The sequence below is a fragment of the Mobula birostris genome, chromosome 5 (genome assembly GCF_030028105.1).
Source record: "Mobula birostris isolate sMobBir1 chromosome 5, sMobBir1.hap1, whole genome shotgun sequence".
In the NCBI taxonomy this organism is placed as follows: domain Eukaryota; kingdom Metazoa; phylum Chordata; class Chondrichthyes; order Myliobatiformes; family Myliobatidae; genus Mobula; species Mobula birostris.
This window is the reverse complement of record NC_092374.1, coordinates 30741801-30757874: the sequence shown is the minus strand read 5'-3', so window position 1 is coordinate 30757874 and position 16074 is coordinate 30741801. Positions and strand designations below refer to the sequence as shown.

At 40.8% G+C, this 16074-nt stretch overlaps 1 protein-coding gene across 6 annotated transcripts in view; it reads right to left on the bottom strand.

The window, feature by feature from the left end:
* erbin (erbb2 interacting protein) overlaps window positions 1-16074 on the bottom strand; it is a 226031-nt gene that overhangs the window by 136401 nt on the left and 73556 nt on the right. For 4 of the 6 annotated variants that reach the window (XM_072257788.1, XM_072257790.1, XM_072257789.1 and 1 more), the window contains one exon: window positions 1909-2106. In XM_072257788.1, coding sequence (XP_072113889.1) covers window positions 1909-2097 — 189 coding nt within the window. In that variant the 5' untranslated portion in view covers window positions 2098-2106. Of the gene's footprint in view, window positions 1-1908; window positions 2107-2519; window positions 2543-16074 lie in introns of those variants that run through there. The other 2 variants (XM_072257786.1, XM_072257791.1) reach the window with 1 other exon arrangement.

Here is a 16074-nt window from a genome sequence, read left to right as displayed (position 1 = left end):
GCTCCAAGTAGCCAAACCTACACTGGCAATGCTACCCAATTCTTTCCTCACTACACTGACAACTGAATTGGTGCTGCTCCCTGCCCCCTGTGGAGCAGCACAGATTTCGTCAACCTCACCACCGACCTTCAAATTCAGGTAAGTCCATTTCTGGTTACCCCTCTCCTTTTTCCTAATCTCCCTGCCTCCATCGCAGGGGGCAGATTATTTGCTGACATCTTCTACATTCCCAATTTAAATGCACCTCTTTCTACCCTACCACTTGTAAGGATGTTATTCCTTTCTCTCAGTTTCTCTGCCACAGCTATTTTTCGAGATGAGGCTTTCTATTTCAGGATACCTGATGCAGTCTTTTCCTCCCAGAAAACGGGGTTCTCCCCCACAGTGATCAATGCAGCCCTCACCTGCTTCTGTTCTGTTTTCCTGCATATCTACCCTCATCCCAAAACCTCATCCTCCCGAGAGAAAACAGGGATAGAGTTCCTTTGTCCTCACATCCAACATATTCTTTGCAACTTCCACCACCTCCAACATGATCCCACCAGCAGGCACGGTATCCACTCCCCTCTGCAGAGGAACCATTCTCGCCCACTCCCTTGCTTGCTCATCCCTCCCACAGGCTCTTACCCTTGTATTTGCTCTGTATGTTACACCTGCCCCTACATTTCCTCCCTCACCACCATTCAGGGCCCTAAACAGCCCTTCACCTATGAATTCTTATGTTATATCCTGCATCTGGTTAGCCTCCTCTACACTGGTGAGACCCATAACAGGCTGGGGTTTAACTTTTCTTACCCACTTCCCTGCACTCTTGATTTCCCTACCACCCACACATTCCTCCCTCTGGCTGCCTTTCTCAGTATACCATGGTCTGCTGTCCTCTATTGGATTCCAGCTCCTTCAGCCTTCTATCACATCCGCCCATCACCTCCCAGATTTTTGCATCATTCCCACTCACTGCCATCCTAATCCCTCACCTGGATTCTCCCATCAGCCACCAGCTCCTGCTGCACCCCTCCTCCCACCCTTTTATACCAGCTACCTCTCGCCTTTCCTGTCTTGAAAACATCTCAACCCAAAACACCGATTTGTCCATTTCTTTCCAGAAATGCTGCCTGACCCTCTAGTTCCACTAGCACTTTTTTTTGTCATTGCTCCAGAAATCTGTTGTCGGCAGATTCTCGATGTCCCCAAATAATTTATAGTGGTACACTCAGTGCTGATGAATTTCAGCGGAAGATCCTGAGGCCCTTTTGTTCTTGGCACTCGTTTTGTAATGGATACTTGCACCAGACGTCAACCAACACTGGGAAACGATATCCAGATCCTTTACCACGCACTGACAGAGCGCAGGGAGTTACAAACGCAACCAAGCAGCTCCCCCACACTCTTCATGTAGCCCAAATTAACAGATCAGCGATGACGAGCTGACAGTTCTCGGCCTTGGAGACTGGCCCGAAAACAGTTGCACTGACGTCGCCCCCCCGTCTGGGATGACCCGCCTCCAGCGATCGCTGCCAGATTCCCCCAGTTCCAGCCAATGTGATTTTGCCATTATTTAAATCTGATACTATGTTCAAGTTAAATGCAAGTTAGCTAGAGTACTGAGACTATTTTTATCCCACATTTCTGGCATATACTGCATCGTCTTTCTGCTATAAAATTCAGTTTTGTTTTTTGTAGCCTTAACTTACACAACCCATCAGGTAATATGATTTCTGATACACTGATTTGTCAAATGCAATAAGAAATATCACATAAAACAACACCTGGGTCAGGGTAAAGTACAGAGACAAAATAAATCAGCACTCCTGATTCATGTGTCGTTTGAGGGAAATTAATTAGGATTTTAAAAACTGATTACACTGGACCCAAAAATGAGGTTTTCCTGAAGAGAGAGTTTCCCACCTTTGGAAGTTCTTCAATCTGGTTAGCATCTAAATAAAGTTCTTCCAAAGTCTTATCGAAAGGGAAGATTTCTTTGGGTACTTGCTCCAAACTGCAGTGAGAATAATCCAACACAGTGACTGCTTCCTCTTCACCCCGGAGACAGCGACATGGCACCAGTCGTCCAAACAAATTACGCTTCGTCGTCATGATTAAACTCTGTAAGACAAAGTGGACTTTGTAAGGCTTCGTACCTGGAGATTATTAATTTCACACCAAATATTCTGGGGCGGTTTCAGAACCCTGAAGAACATTGGCAGGAGAATTAATTTTCTCGTGAAGAGCTTTGGTAAGGTTTTAAACTCAAGTAACATATGACATGTTAATTTAGGAAAAGCTAGAATGGAAAACAGTATTAGAAAATGCATCCTGAACACCCGATTTTAATTGTTTGGTTTAATATAACAATAATAACAAGCATTATTTGAAACAAGTGAATATCAAGGCAATCAAAAGAACAGCATTTGAATCAACATGTTTTTGATTCAGTGTTCTACAAAGCTTTGTTTTCACTTTTAAAAATATTATGCTCATGGGACAACGTTAGGTAATTGGAAAAATATTTCACATACCACTGACACCATTCACTTCAAATCTGCACGTCAGCTGCATCTGCATCAACTGCCTAACTGTTCAGAATAAATGCCGATTTTTATGCTACGTTATACTGAATTTATATTGCTTCACATAACTGGTACTGCAAAACAATACTGAAAAGGGTGGACAGGGCTTGTAGAAAGAGGAAGACACGTCCTCTTTATGCAAACTCCAAGAATACTTTTCCTCAAGATTTTTCTTGAAAGGAACACTTCAGTCTTTCAATTGCTTGCTGGCTTCAAATATTCACTCACACATATCAACCGTGCTGGACAACTTAAGTGGTGTTTACATTGGCAAATTGATTTATTGTGGTCATATGCACTGAGGTAGAGTGAAAAACACATCTTGCTTATCATTCATATGTGTCAATTCATCACAACAGTACACTTTAGTAGTACAAGGAACTGAGTGCAGAGAAAGTGCAGGACAGGTAGACAATAAGGTGCAAGTTCACCACAAAGTACATTTCAATAGTCTGAAAACAGTGAGGTAGAAGCCATCTTTGAGCCTGGTGTTACATACTATCAGGCTTCTGATTCTTCTGCCCAATGGGGGATGGTAGGAGAGAGTTGAGAGGGTGTCCAGAGTGGGTGGGCTCTCAGACTATCCTGGTTGCTTTAGCAAGGCAGTGAGAAGTGAAGACAGAATCCATGGAAGATGAGCTCCTTTTCCATCTTGCACTAAACTGCACCCACTTCTCTGCAGCCTTGTGCAGTCAGAGCAGAGCGGTCACCATACCATGCTGCTGACAGAAAGCAAGACCAGTGCCAGTCACCTTAATTTAAAACTAAACACTGGTCAACAGATTGACAGCTTTCTCTACTAGCAGACTACACCTTCCTTAAATGAGATAAGTATTGTGGATAATGTAGCCTTCACTGGAACAATTAATACCTTTAAGATAATTGACCTGACAATGCAGAAATTTTCTTAAAACCTACCTACCAGGAAAAGCCTGAGATAGAATACCTTCTCTGATGCATCAATAAAACATTGGTATGGTTCACAGGGGACATGCCAAAATTCCCGAGCAAATAGAGGGGCTGGTGTGCATCAAGATGGCTGGACCAGGACAAGCTGTCGGTAATGTTCACTCCGAAGAACTTGGAAGACCTCAACCATCAGGACCTTAGCAAACAGGAACATGTAACACCACCATTCTCCCTCCCCCTCTTCTTGAAGTCAATCTCCAGCCTTTTTGTTTTGCCGACACTGAGGGAAAGATTGTTGTCATGACAACACTTTACTAGGCTCTCTATCTCTATCCTGTCCTCTGACTCATTGTCTTTTTTTCCCCAGATACGGCCCACAACCGTGGCATCATGGGAACAGTTGTAGGTGACGTTAGCAGAATCTGCCAGTTTTGAGTGTATAGGGAATAGAGTAGGGGTGGAAGACAGACTCTTATGGGGCACCTGTGTTAAGGATAATCATCATGGCATTGCTGCTTAACCTTACCGGTCATGATCTATTGGTCAGAAGTCAAAGAATCAGCTACAAAGAGAGATATTGAGTCTTACTTGGAGAGGAATTTGCTTGGAATTGTAATATTGAAGGCAGAATAGAAGTCAATAAGCAATAGTCTCACATAGGTGTTTCTACTGCCCAGACTGCCGCTGGTAAATTCTTAGGTCCTTCTTTTCATGTCCTGGCCATACAGCTGTTTGGAAGCACATCAAAGAGACATTTCACACTAGTACTGTACTCTGTATTTGCAATTGTAGACCATTCCTGCATTTCCCATGGAAGCCACTTCTTCACAACTGCTAGCTTTGTTCTATCCTACAATCTACTTTGAACACCAGGCTATGAATACTGGGGAGATCAGTTAGCTTCTGCACCACCGTAACAGTCAATGCAAGTCCAATATGCAAGTCAATTCCAGCAATAAATGGACAATGTAAGACTTCATACAAGCCAGAGTGATTCTGAACAAGTTATCTTCCAGTCCTCCACTGTCTTGAACATAATGGCTATATCTTGTATATACACAGTGAAAAATATAATATTTACTAACTTTTAAACCAATGAACTCTTTCCAGTTTTGCAATAGGTCCAGGTGAAAAGAGATCTCTATTAAATAGCTCCACTTTTTTTTAATCCAATCTCCACCCCACTCTATACCCATCCCAAAGAAAACAATGTTACATTCTGGAACCTTACTGTTAAACATTAAGCAGTTACTCTTAAACATTAAAAAGGTTTTGTATCAGTAGCAACTGAATTTGTGCATGACATTTTGAGTTCAAGTTGCTCATGCAGTACAGTTATCCATTACTGACAACAAGATTGATAGGAACATATTTCCACGCAGTTCATTGCCAAATGAGTTATCAATAATTAAATGAAGACACTGCAAATGCTGGAACGTGGAATGAAAAAAAAAACACACTAAGCTGGAAGAATTCAAGCAGATTCTGTGGAGAAAAAAATGGCTTAAATCAACATTTTGGACTGAATTCCTGCATGAGATGCGACTTGACCACCCCCCCCCCCATCGAGTTTTTCTAGCATTGGTTTTTGATCAATAATTACATGCTTGTGAAGTGACAATTGTTTTCTACCCCCTCCATTATGACTTCATATATATAGTGTCAGAAGAAAATATCAACCTTTTCAATTACACACCAAGATTATTAAATTATGGTTCTAGCACATAAAAAATTGAAAAAAACTCTACTTCAATTTATTATCAATGCACAACATTCCAGTCTGCTACCCCAGAATGCAGAGCATGGTTATTGCACGCGATCCATTCCATATGATCGAGACCTTGCAACTTCACCAGATAGGAAGGCAAGCACAAAATACATACACTGCTACTCACTTTTGAATGTTCAACTACAGAGTGTGGTTTCTCCAAGATTAGTTTGTGCATGTGTCAAACCAGGTCAGAAGATAGCAAGGCTAGTCCTTCATTTAAAAAAAAAGAGGGAAATGACTAAGGATGTTAAATACTAATGCAGTATTTTGCAAAAAGAATTTCAGCTCATTTATACGCCCAAAAACAAAAAGATAACTTCAGTGATTTCACAGAATGCTGAATGTTTTCAGCAGGTCAGGCAGCATCTATGGAGAAGAATAAAACAGTCTACGTTTCATGCAGAAACCTTTCAGTCCTGTGGGGTTCCTCCAGCACCTGTGTGTTCTGCTCTAGATTTCCAGCACCTGCATACTATCTCGTGTTTTAGTAAATTAATTCATTTTTAGCTAATTCTTTAACAACAATATCAGAAGACAACATTGCTAAACTGGATAGAACATTTTAAGAGACTAAAGATTAAATGGATGTGTAATCTTAAAGTGACACGCCTATAGGTTACATCACACTCACCAGAAAACCAGGTTTTTCCAGCTAATCTCAGACTACAATTGAATATAATTTGTTCAAAATTAATTCCATTCAAGCATGTTGGCTGCTTTGCTGCTTGCCTTTTAGTGATAAGGCTTCATTGTTCCGCACATCTACTTCATTACAAGTGAAGAACCATTTGGGATCATTTTTTTAAAAAGCCAAAGAAGATGTCAAATCTCTCAAGCAACTGGTAAATATATTGCAATTAAACATTACACACATGTTGAAAAAGAAACTGCATGTACTCTGTAACTCAGCAAATCTAAATTGGATGGAAGAGGACCCATTAACCATCAGGCTTCTGAACCAGTGGGAATACCTTCACTCAATTTCACACCCCATTACTGAACTTTTCCCACAACCTACGGACTCACTTAAGGTTCTCCATATTCATTGCTTATTTATTTACAGGTATTATCTTTTTTTTGTCTTTTGTATTTGCACATCGGTGGCTTGTTCATCCTATTGGATGTTGTCTTTCATTGATTCTATTTAGGATCATGATTTTTGGATTTACTGTGTATGCCCACAAGAAAAAGAATCTCAGGGTTTTACATGATGACATACATGTACTTTGATAACAAATTTACTTTGTTAACATGAGGAACGCTGAAGATGCTGGAAATCCAAAGCTATACACGCACACAAAATTCTGGAGGAACAAAATAGGTCAGGCAGCATCTATGGAAATGAATAAACAGTCAACTTTTTTGGGAAGAGACAAATTTACTTTGAACTTTTGGTTAGAATGAAACTACTGAAGAGTACCTGAACCAATCATGGAAACAATGCTTTCGAAGTCAAATCCTAACTTGTTAATTCTGACAACTAAAGCATAAATGCAGCATTTTTTTCCTAGATGTGGGGACAAAACAACAGCCACCTTTACGCTGCACAAAAGGATTAGTTATGGAAAGTTTGCCTGTCAAGTAGATTGGTTTTCAAGCCAGAACAGGTGACTAGATAACAGTAACTTCAGCAGTCTGCACACTAGCATTACTTACTTCATTTTATGCTACTCAGAAATTTATAATACTGAGTAGCATTTTCTATTCCACTTCTTTATTGCCTGCCTGAACAAGTTAGAAAAATGCTTGCTCACAAATGAATCCAGCCAAAATGTCTCCACAGGACAACGGAAATTTTAAAATGACATTTTTTCAAAACTATTTGAGACACAGTAATGTGAAACCATTTTATTCATTTCAACATATATTAAGTACAATAAAAAAGAAACTAAACTATTGCAGGACATTTCCTGATCATCTCCAACCCACGGTGTCTAGGTACTGATTCCTTATTCTGGTACATATTCTCTCACAGCCTCTGACATCTCAGTGAATTGGTGATCATATCTGCCTCTACAGTAATGATAGAATACTTAACAACCTTCACAACCAAAGTTGGTCATCTCCAACACAGTACACAAACTCAGACTTTCAATTGACTACCAGATAGCAAAAGCGAATTCATATTTCCTTCTGGTATGCCAAAAGCAATTTCAGAGCACACACCATCACCATAATCAGGACTACCTGAATCAATAAACCTCCAATCTAGAAACTGTCTGCAGGAACTGCTCACAGGACAAAATAGATACAGAAATGAGAAATTTTAAATGTCATCTTAAAGTCAAACAAAACCAAAATAAAACAAAGTAATTCACTTTGTAATTATTTAATTTGTCAATGACCATGACTAAACACACCTCTATAAAGTGAACAGTGATCAAATAATTTCAATTCACTGTATCATACAACGGCAGCTTTGCTCACTTACAAGCCCTCAAACTAGTTCTGATTTTGTCTGCTGCTTCCTAGCTCCATGTATACCCCTCTGCAGAGGCACTCTGTCCCTTTGGTCTATGCTCCTCATCTATGCTGTGGTCTTACTGAGCTGCCAAGTTGTTAAGAGTCTTATACCCCAAAGGGGCAATCTCTATCAACACTACACACATGTAATGCTTTTGTGCACATCATACATAGCAAATTATGATGCATTTTCCAAAACAATTTCTTAAGAAGCTTAGCTCTGATGATTTGTGCACCAGCTGCCAGCATCTCTGTTTAGTAAATGCTGATAGTAAAGCAAGCACCGATCAAGGTGAATCAAGTACTTTCCCATTCTCTAGGGCCAATAACCTCTTCTCTAACATCCTGGTTACGCCTCAGACTCTTGTGTGGTTGACAGAATTAGATTTAGTCCACCTTATCAGATTCTTTTACTCTTCAAAGCTTCATGTCCCCAAGAAAAGTAGTTTATTATTGGAATTTCAGAATACAATGCATGATGGAAACCCAAGGATGGACACAGAAGTTGGAGTGCACTGAATAAGTATGCCTTTTTGTATGAGCAAAGCTATGCAGATAAATGCAGCTGGTGACGAGTTACCAAGTTCAGATGACAACAATGTGCTTTTGATCATGGAGGAAAAATGTCAACTTCATACAACGTTGGCAGAACAAGGAATAAAAGTGAATTGACTTCACTGCAGCTGCTGACTGGCAATTCCAATTACCTTTGTACAAAGAATGACCTTCTGAGGGGAAACTCAACAATTACAAATGGTGGTCTGGGTAAGGGAACTCCTGGTGTCTTTGGACTTTGGTTCCAATAAGCGTCATGACCTTCAAAGACAAGCACCTGGGGAAAAGGTAGCAAGAGAAAGACTGTATGGGGCAAGCATAATCTTACCAATACAGACAGCCTTCAAAAAACCACAACTACTGTAGTTGATATACTATAGTTTACTGAATGCTTACCAGAGAAAACTGTAGACACAAATCTGAAAAAGTGACCACGGAATAATAGCCAGATATCAAAAGATTACATTTCACTTTTAAAGGACAGTACAAATTTAGTTAACATAAAATAGTTATAGCAAATCAAGAAAACTCATCAGAAGACTGTCCTGATTTCTGCCAGTTTTCGGTCTCAAACATATAATGGGACAAAAATCTTTAAATGCTAATTATGAAATTAGAACTTGACAAATTTAAGTGAATGGAACATCTTTCATTGACTACAGCTCTGCCTTTAATACCATCATTCCAAATAAACTGATTCCTAAACTCCAGAACCTGGGCCTTAGCATTCAGATCTGCAGCTGGATCTTCACACACAGGACCCAGGCTGTAAAAATAGGGGACAAGTTCTCCTCTACAATCACTCTGAGCACCAATGCCCCACAAGGCTGTGTACTCAGCCCCCTGCTGTACTCACTGTACACCCATGATTATGATGCCAAGTTTCCATCAAACTCAATATCTAAGTTTGCTGATGACACAACAATTGTAGGCCGTATCTCGGGTAATGATGAGTTTGAGTACAGAGAGGAAATTAAGAACCTGATGGCATGGTGCAAAGACAATAACCTACCCCTCAATGTCAGCAAGACGAAGGAACTGGCTGTTGACTTCAGAAGGAGTAACGGCCCACACAACCCAATTTACATCAGTGGTGCACAAGTGGAACAGGTCAGAAGCTTTAAGTTCCTCGGGGTCAATATCACAAGTGACCTGACTTGGTCCAACCAAGCAGAGTCCACTGCCAAGAAGGCCCACCAGCACCTTTACTTCCTGAGGAAGCTAAGGAAATTTGGCCTGTCCCCTAAAACTCTCACTAATTTTTATAGATGCACCGCAGAAAGCATTCTTCTGGGGTGCATCACAACTTGGTATGGAAGTTGTCCTGTCCAAGACCGGAAGAAGCTGCAGAAGATCGTGAACACAGTCCAGCACATCACACAAACCAATCTTCCATCCGTGGACTCACTTTACACCACACGCTGTTGGAGCAGTGCTGCCAGGATAATCAAGGACATGACCCACCCAGCCAACACACTTTTCGTCCCCCTTCCCTTCGGGAGAAGGCTCAGGAGCTTGAAGACTTGTACAGCCAGATTTGGGAACAGCTTCTTTCCAACTGTGATAAGACTGCTGAACGGATCCTGACCCGGATCTGGGCCGTACCCTCCAAATATCCAGACCTGCCTCTCGGTTTTTTTGCACTACCTTACTTTTCCTTTTCTATTTTCTATTTATGATTTATAATTTAAATTTTAATATTTACTATCGATTTGTACTCCAGGGAGCACAAAGAGCAGAATCAAATATCGCTGTGATGATTGTACGCTCTAGTATCAATTGTTTGGCGACAATAAAGTATAAGTATCTTTAGTTCAGAGAATATTTTTGATCATGCCAAGGGAACTGCGTATGCTGGAAATTAAAACCCAGACTGGAAAGTGCAGTAAAAGCTTGGCTCAGTCACGTACTTTTTCAGAATACAAATGAGTTAACCTCTCAGGTATTGGCAGATCGGCAAAACAATTCCAGAAATATGTGGCTGCTCAAGGTCTCCTTCAGCTGGTTTAAACTTCAAATATGTGCCTGCCATGTTTGGGTAGTGATGTTTCCTACAAAATTAAGCACTGTCAAACGCTGGGCTCCACCGGCTCCAGAGAATAAGCATCACTATGCAACTCCCAGAGCAGGAAAGGGAACAGAGCTGTATTCAAAGCAGCAAACACATACGCTACTTCCTGTTGCATTGCACAAAACTGCTGATGAAATGTTCAGGTTCCTACCCATTTACGTAAAATTACTCTGAAATTTCAGGTTCCTGGGGTTTCAGCCTAATCAGTCCTGCACAGCAAAGTAGCCCTGAGCAACAGACACACAAAATGCTGGAGGAACTCAGCAGGTCAGGCAGCATCCATGGAAATGAATGTTTCGGGCAGAGTAGCCATTCATTTAATTTTCACTGTTTAATAATGAATTGAAATTTAGTTTTACACTTAAGTAGAATATTTTTACATCCAAAGATAATTTTAGTTTCTCCGCCATCATTCTTTTCAGGTCTTATAACTCATGGGAAAAATATCACAAATTATCATCAAAACGACTCCAACATTAACAAATATTGACATCTACACCACAAATTATTCATGTGCGAAAAAAAAATGTCCAACCCTATTGAAGTCAATTAGGCAAGAATTTGAACCAAACCCATCTGACTAACAGCATCTCTCAGCTTAAAGCTCTGGGCTTCCATTAACCCTTGAAGAACCACAGTATGCAGCAATAATTTTGAACTCAAATGGTCAAACACAGTCGACGTTGATTTCATTCTTAGCTCAAGTCCTGCCTTCTCAAAATTATGGATTCTTTGCTGTTTTGAACTTTTTTTTTTAAAACGGGGGAAAAAGGGGAAGAAATTGAGAGGGAGAGTTCATCTGCATGTGATTAAAGCAAAGACTGAGAAATGTACCCATGTGTTAAGCCTGTGCTTCATCTATAACTTGTCTTACTCCTGTTTGTCAATGCATTAAGGCCTCACTCTGCCAAGAAAATGTAGCTGGTGTGCAACAGCCTTGTGTGATAAAATATACCTGCTCCACCGTATAACAAAGGAAGTTGTCCTAGGTCCCAAATGGACTGACTCAATTTACAGAACCGTTCCAACTTCAAGCAACATTCCTGAATGTCTTATTTCTTGTACAATACTGGAAACACTTCACAGGCAGATTTAAGTTACTCAGGCATCTCAGAACCTTGACTGGAGTTCATGAGGGAACAGAATGATGGGAAGGGCACAGTACTTCAGGAAGCAATTGCCAATATCAGAGTTAATTACAAATAACTAGGAAACCATCTCATTTTGCAATAGTAAACAGCAGAGACCCAGATAGATCTCAGCCCACAATTGACAACTGTAGTTGTACAAAGTTAACCAAAGGATTTAATCTTGGAACAAAAAATAAAGCAACCCATAAACTCATCTGATAAAGGACCACAGAAACATATTTATGTTGATTGGGAAATGGAAGGTTTACTATTCAGATAATGATTCATGTAATATAAATGAAGTATCCAAAACAAAGAGTTCAGGCAGCACTACAAGAAACAAATAAAGTGACTAGGAGATGCGGAAGGCAATTTAGGTGAAAGCCTGAAGCCAACAATATTCTGAGACTCAGGAAAGGTAGATGATTATACCAAGCGCAATGGCTGAAGGAGATTAAAGTTTACCGCTGAGATAGCACTGACAAATTCAATGCTGATATTGGATGCTGTCTGTGAAGAATCTGCAAATTGTCCATGAATGCATGCACATCCCCAAGTGCTCCAGTTTCCTCCCAGATCCCAAAGGCATGTTGGGTGATAGGTCAATGGAGCTCTGTCAACTTCCTCTGGAATCAGGCAGCAGAGAAACTGGTCCTTTGGCCTACTAGTCTATGCCAACCACAGTATCCTCCATGCTTGTCTCAGTTCCCCACATCAGTCCCACAATCACTCATCCTTCCCCTTCACATACCTATCCAAATGACCCTTAAATGTTGCACTTGTATCCACGATGACCACTTCCTCAGGCGGCTCATTCCAGATACTCATTGCACTCTGTAAAGTTACCTCTCAGGTCTCTTCAAATTCTTCCCTCTTACTGGGTAGCTGTACCCTCTAATTTTGGACTCCCCAACCCTGAGGGGAAAGAAGACCAACTTATCCACCTTATCCATGTCCCACATGATTTGAAAAAAATTTTTTGAAGTCACTTCTCACACTCCTATGCTCCAAGGAATAAAGACCCAGTGTAACCCCTGTAACGTGGGCCTGCAAGTCCAGGCAGCATCCTTGTAAATCTCTTCTACACCTTCTCTAGTTTAGTATTGGTGCTGGCAGGCTGGTGTACTGAATCATGAGGTAGTTTCTCCCACAGCACTGGGGAATCAAGGACTAGAAGGGGTTGTGTTAAGATGAGGGGAGTACCTGAAGGCAACTTTTTCCACCAGAGGCTGGTCCGTATGTGGAATGAGCTGCCAGAAAAAGTGGTTGAAGTACGTCCATTAGTAACACATGAAAGTAACTTGGACAAGTACATGGATAGGAAAATGGGCCAAACGTGGTAAAATGAGACTAGCTTAGAAGGGAATCTTGGTCAACATGGACCAGATGGACCAAAGGGCACACTGCCATTCTGTACAACTCTAAATGGGCTGCAGTTAACAGACAAAAATGAGACAGAAAGTGTTACAGGGAAATAAAACATGGTAGTGACATTGGCTGAGGGCCAATAATCTTGCTGGGCCAAATACCTTCTGACACCATAAGAAAAATGAAAATGAAATAAATAAAAAGTAAACACACTATGTGGCTGGCAAAATTAGAGAAGCTTCAATCAACTGGTCTATACCAATATTTTGTGAGGGAGGGGGAGGCGGTTACCAATATTTTTCAGATGCTGAAATACCTGGGCATGCACTGCTTTTTAATATCAACATTTTCCTAATGACTCATCCACAAGTAAGTGGCTCCCTAGAAAAGCCCTCTATATCTGGGAGAAGCACAAGGGACTGCCAGAGAGTAAAAGCTGTTGCTATGCAGCAGTGGGAGTGATCATACGGTTCAAGAGTTAACAGGAATTTGTTTTGAAATCAAATCTTGGCAAAAGACAAGGAGGTTCCACTCAATGAAAATAATGATAAAAGGCGACATGGGTAAGGTACAAGCGCCAGTTTCTACATGCCTTCAATCAATGGCGGCTTAAGAACAAGAAAAATGGGACTTTTTACAACACAAAATATATTCAACTGATTTAGAATGACTAAGACTCCACAAAAGTATTTGACTTAACACAAAAGAAAGTGAATATAGATTTGGAAGCATGACAAATGATCTTGTCCTTGTCAGATTAAAAAGAAAGAAATCACTAATACTGTTGAGAGGCTCTTAGTGGATTTGGCCAAACCTTAACCACAACTGTCCAAAAAACTGGCAACATTCCACATCAACAGCTTCCGAAGACAAAGTGACAGGCCTAATTGGTGCCAACCTAGCCAGCTAGGCTGGAGTTTGGCCAAGCTTCAGAAGAAAAACCATCAATGGCAAAATTCTGTTTGAGTAGCAACAAGCAAAATCACACACACACACTCACACAATAACTCCACAACAGAGCTTTAGTTGAAACAGTACTGTTTCTAAACACACACAAGGGCAGAGTTCAGTGAAAGCGCCAAGGTGGAGGTGTAGCTTTGGGGTTGGGATCAGCTTGCAGCAACACAGAATTGAACTCAGAGGTCCAGCAGATCCAAGTTGAAACAAAATGCCAAGTCCTGAATACATGGCAGAATGTGCATATCAGCAGCTCACCACTACTCGCCCAATCGGCTCATTTTCTCCTACATGCCCAAGACGTGCCAGTCGATCCGCTGTGTCACAATCCAGAGACCCAGGTTCAACCCCGTCCTCTAGTTCTGTTGGGATGGAGCTTTCACATTCTGCCTGTGGTTATGTCTCAAACACATCTGTCTTGGTAGGTGAAGTTGTTACTGAATTGCCTCTAATGCATAAATGAATGGAAGAATCTGGAAGGTTGGGGGGGGGGAAATTGACAACAATAAAATGGGGCTGGTATAGGAATCATGCAAACAGGTGTAACTTGTGGCTGGTGACGATTCTAAGGACCATTTGTACAACCAAATAGGTGAATGGAACAGGAATCTTAGGGAGGAGCCGTTAATGTGGATACAAGCAGCAAAGTGGGGTCCATGTACATGGATGCTTGTTGGTTGGCACAGACAGTGGATCAAAGACCCCATTCTCCAATGAGTCATAGAGTCAGATTAGTACAGCTCAAAACAGGCCCTCCAGCCCACCTAGTCCATGCTGAAACTAACATGCCTACTCCCATTGACCTGCACTGGAACCATCGGCCTCCATACCCCTACCATCCATGTATCTATCTGCTAAATGTTGAAATCATGTTCACATGCACCACTTGAGCTGGCAGCTCTTTCCACTCTCATCTACCTCTGAGTGAAATAGTTCCCCTTCATCTTTCCCTTAAACTTTCCACCTTTCACCCTTGACCTATGACCTTTTGTTGTAGTCCCACCCAACCTCAGTGGAAAAAGCCTATTTGCATTGACCCAATCTATACCGTTTGACAATGATGCGATACTTTCTGTAGGCGCACGCAGCAGCTGCAGTTCTGTTAATTTTACCTTGCTCAATGCAAGTAAAATGTCATAACATTGATCAATAAGTTGGGTGCTTTCATTTCAGTCAAATGAAAACTTCTGCCTTTTGTAGAGCTGATCTAACTTTGTGTTCTTTAAGTTTCTTTACAAATGTCCATTTAAAAAGTTATACATCAAGTTTCAACTCTTGCAGAAGATTTAAAATTTCAAAAACTCAATGATCCCATGTTCTATCAAAACCATATTTACATTTAAAAAACTCGGGCATGCTCAATAATATTTGAGATTAGGTTTGCAAATACGTGCAAACTGAATGGAACTATGAAAGGTTATTTTTAAAAACTTCACCCTAGCCCTCCTTGGTCTACATGTATCTTGCAGTGCACTTTACAAACTTTGTGGTATTCAACACCCTAGTTAATAGCCTCAAGATTAGCTGTTCTTGTCACAAGGGACTAGCACTTGACTGCTCATACTTTACAGATTGAAAATCAATTAACACTTCTGCATCTTTCACTGCATTCTGATCAGATTTGGTTTAATTTACTTGACTTTGTGGAAATCCAGTGCTTCCCATTTCAACTATGGGCCAATACAGACGAGAGAAAAGAAAAGTACTGGAATGCAAAAATACATGCAAGCAAAGCACAACAGGATGCAATGGTTTGTGGTAAAGAGCACATGAAGCAGACAAACTGGTGCTGCAACATGAGTTTAAGCCATTTATTTTTTGGAAACAATATCCTCTACCAGCATTCATAGCCAGAATAAATACCTCCAGCAAACACACATCATGAAATGCCAACGAGAAATTGAGTATAACCTGGAACATTGATTGCTGATCGAACAGACGGTGTAAAGTTGACAAAGAGGGTTAAGCAGTGATAGGGGAAAAGGCAACCCAGTTTAAGTGGCTTGCAAGCAAAATAAACTACATAAACTAGGGCACGAGGTGTGTTACATTTTTGTGTAGTTAATATTGATCAAGCATTTACTTGATTTCATTTATAAACCTTGAAAGGAAACTGGACCCCAGAACACGAAGAAAAATACAGTCTAACAAATAGTCTACTAAAACACATTAAAGTTATGTGCTTATCTTTAGTTGTGGGGGGGGGGGAGGGTGTGGGGAAGGTGGTAGGAATGGTGAAATAGTTCATTTAGAACCCATTCACAGTCTTGCTTGAGATGG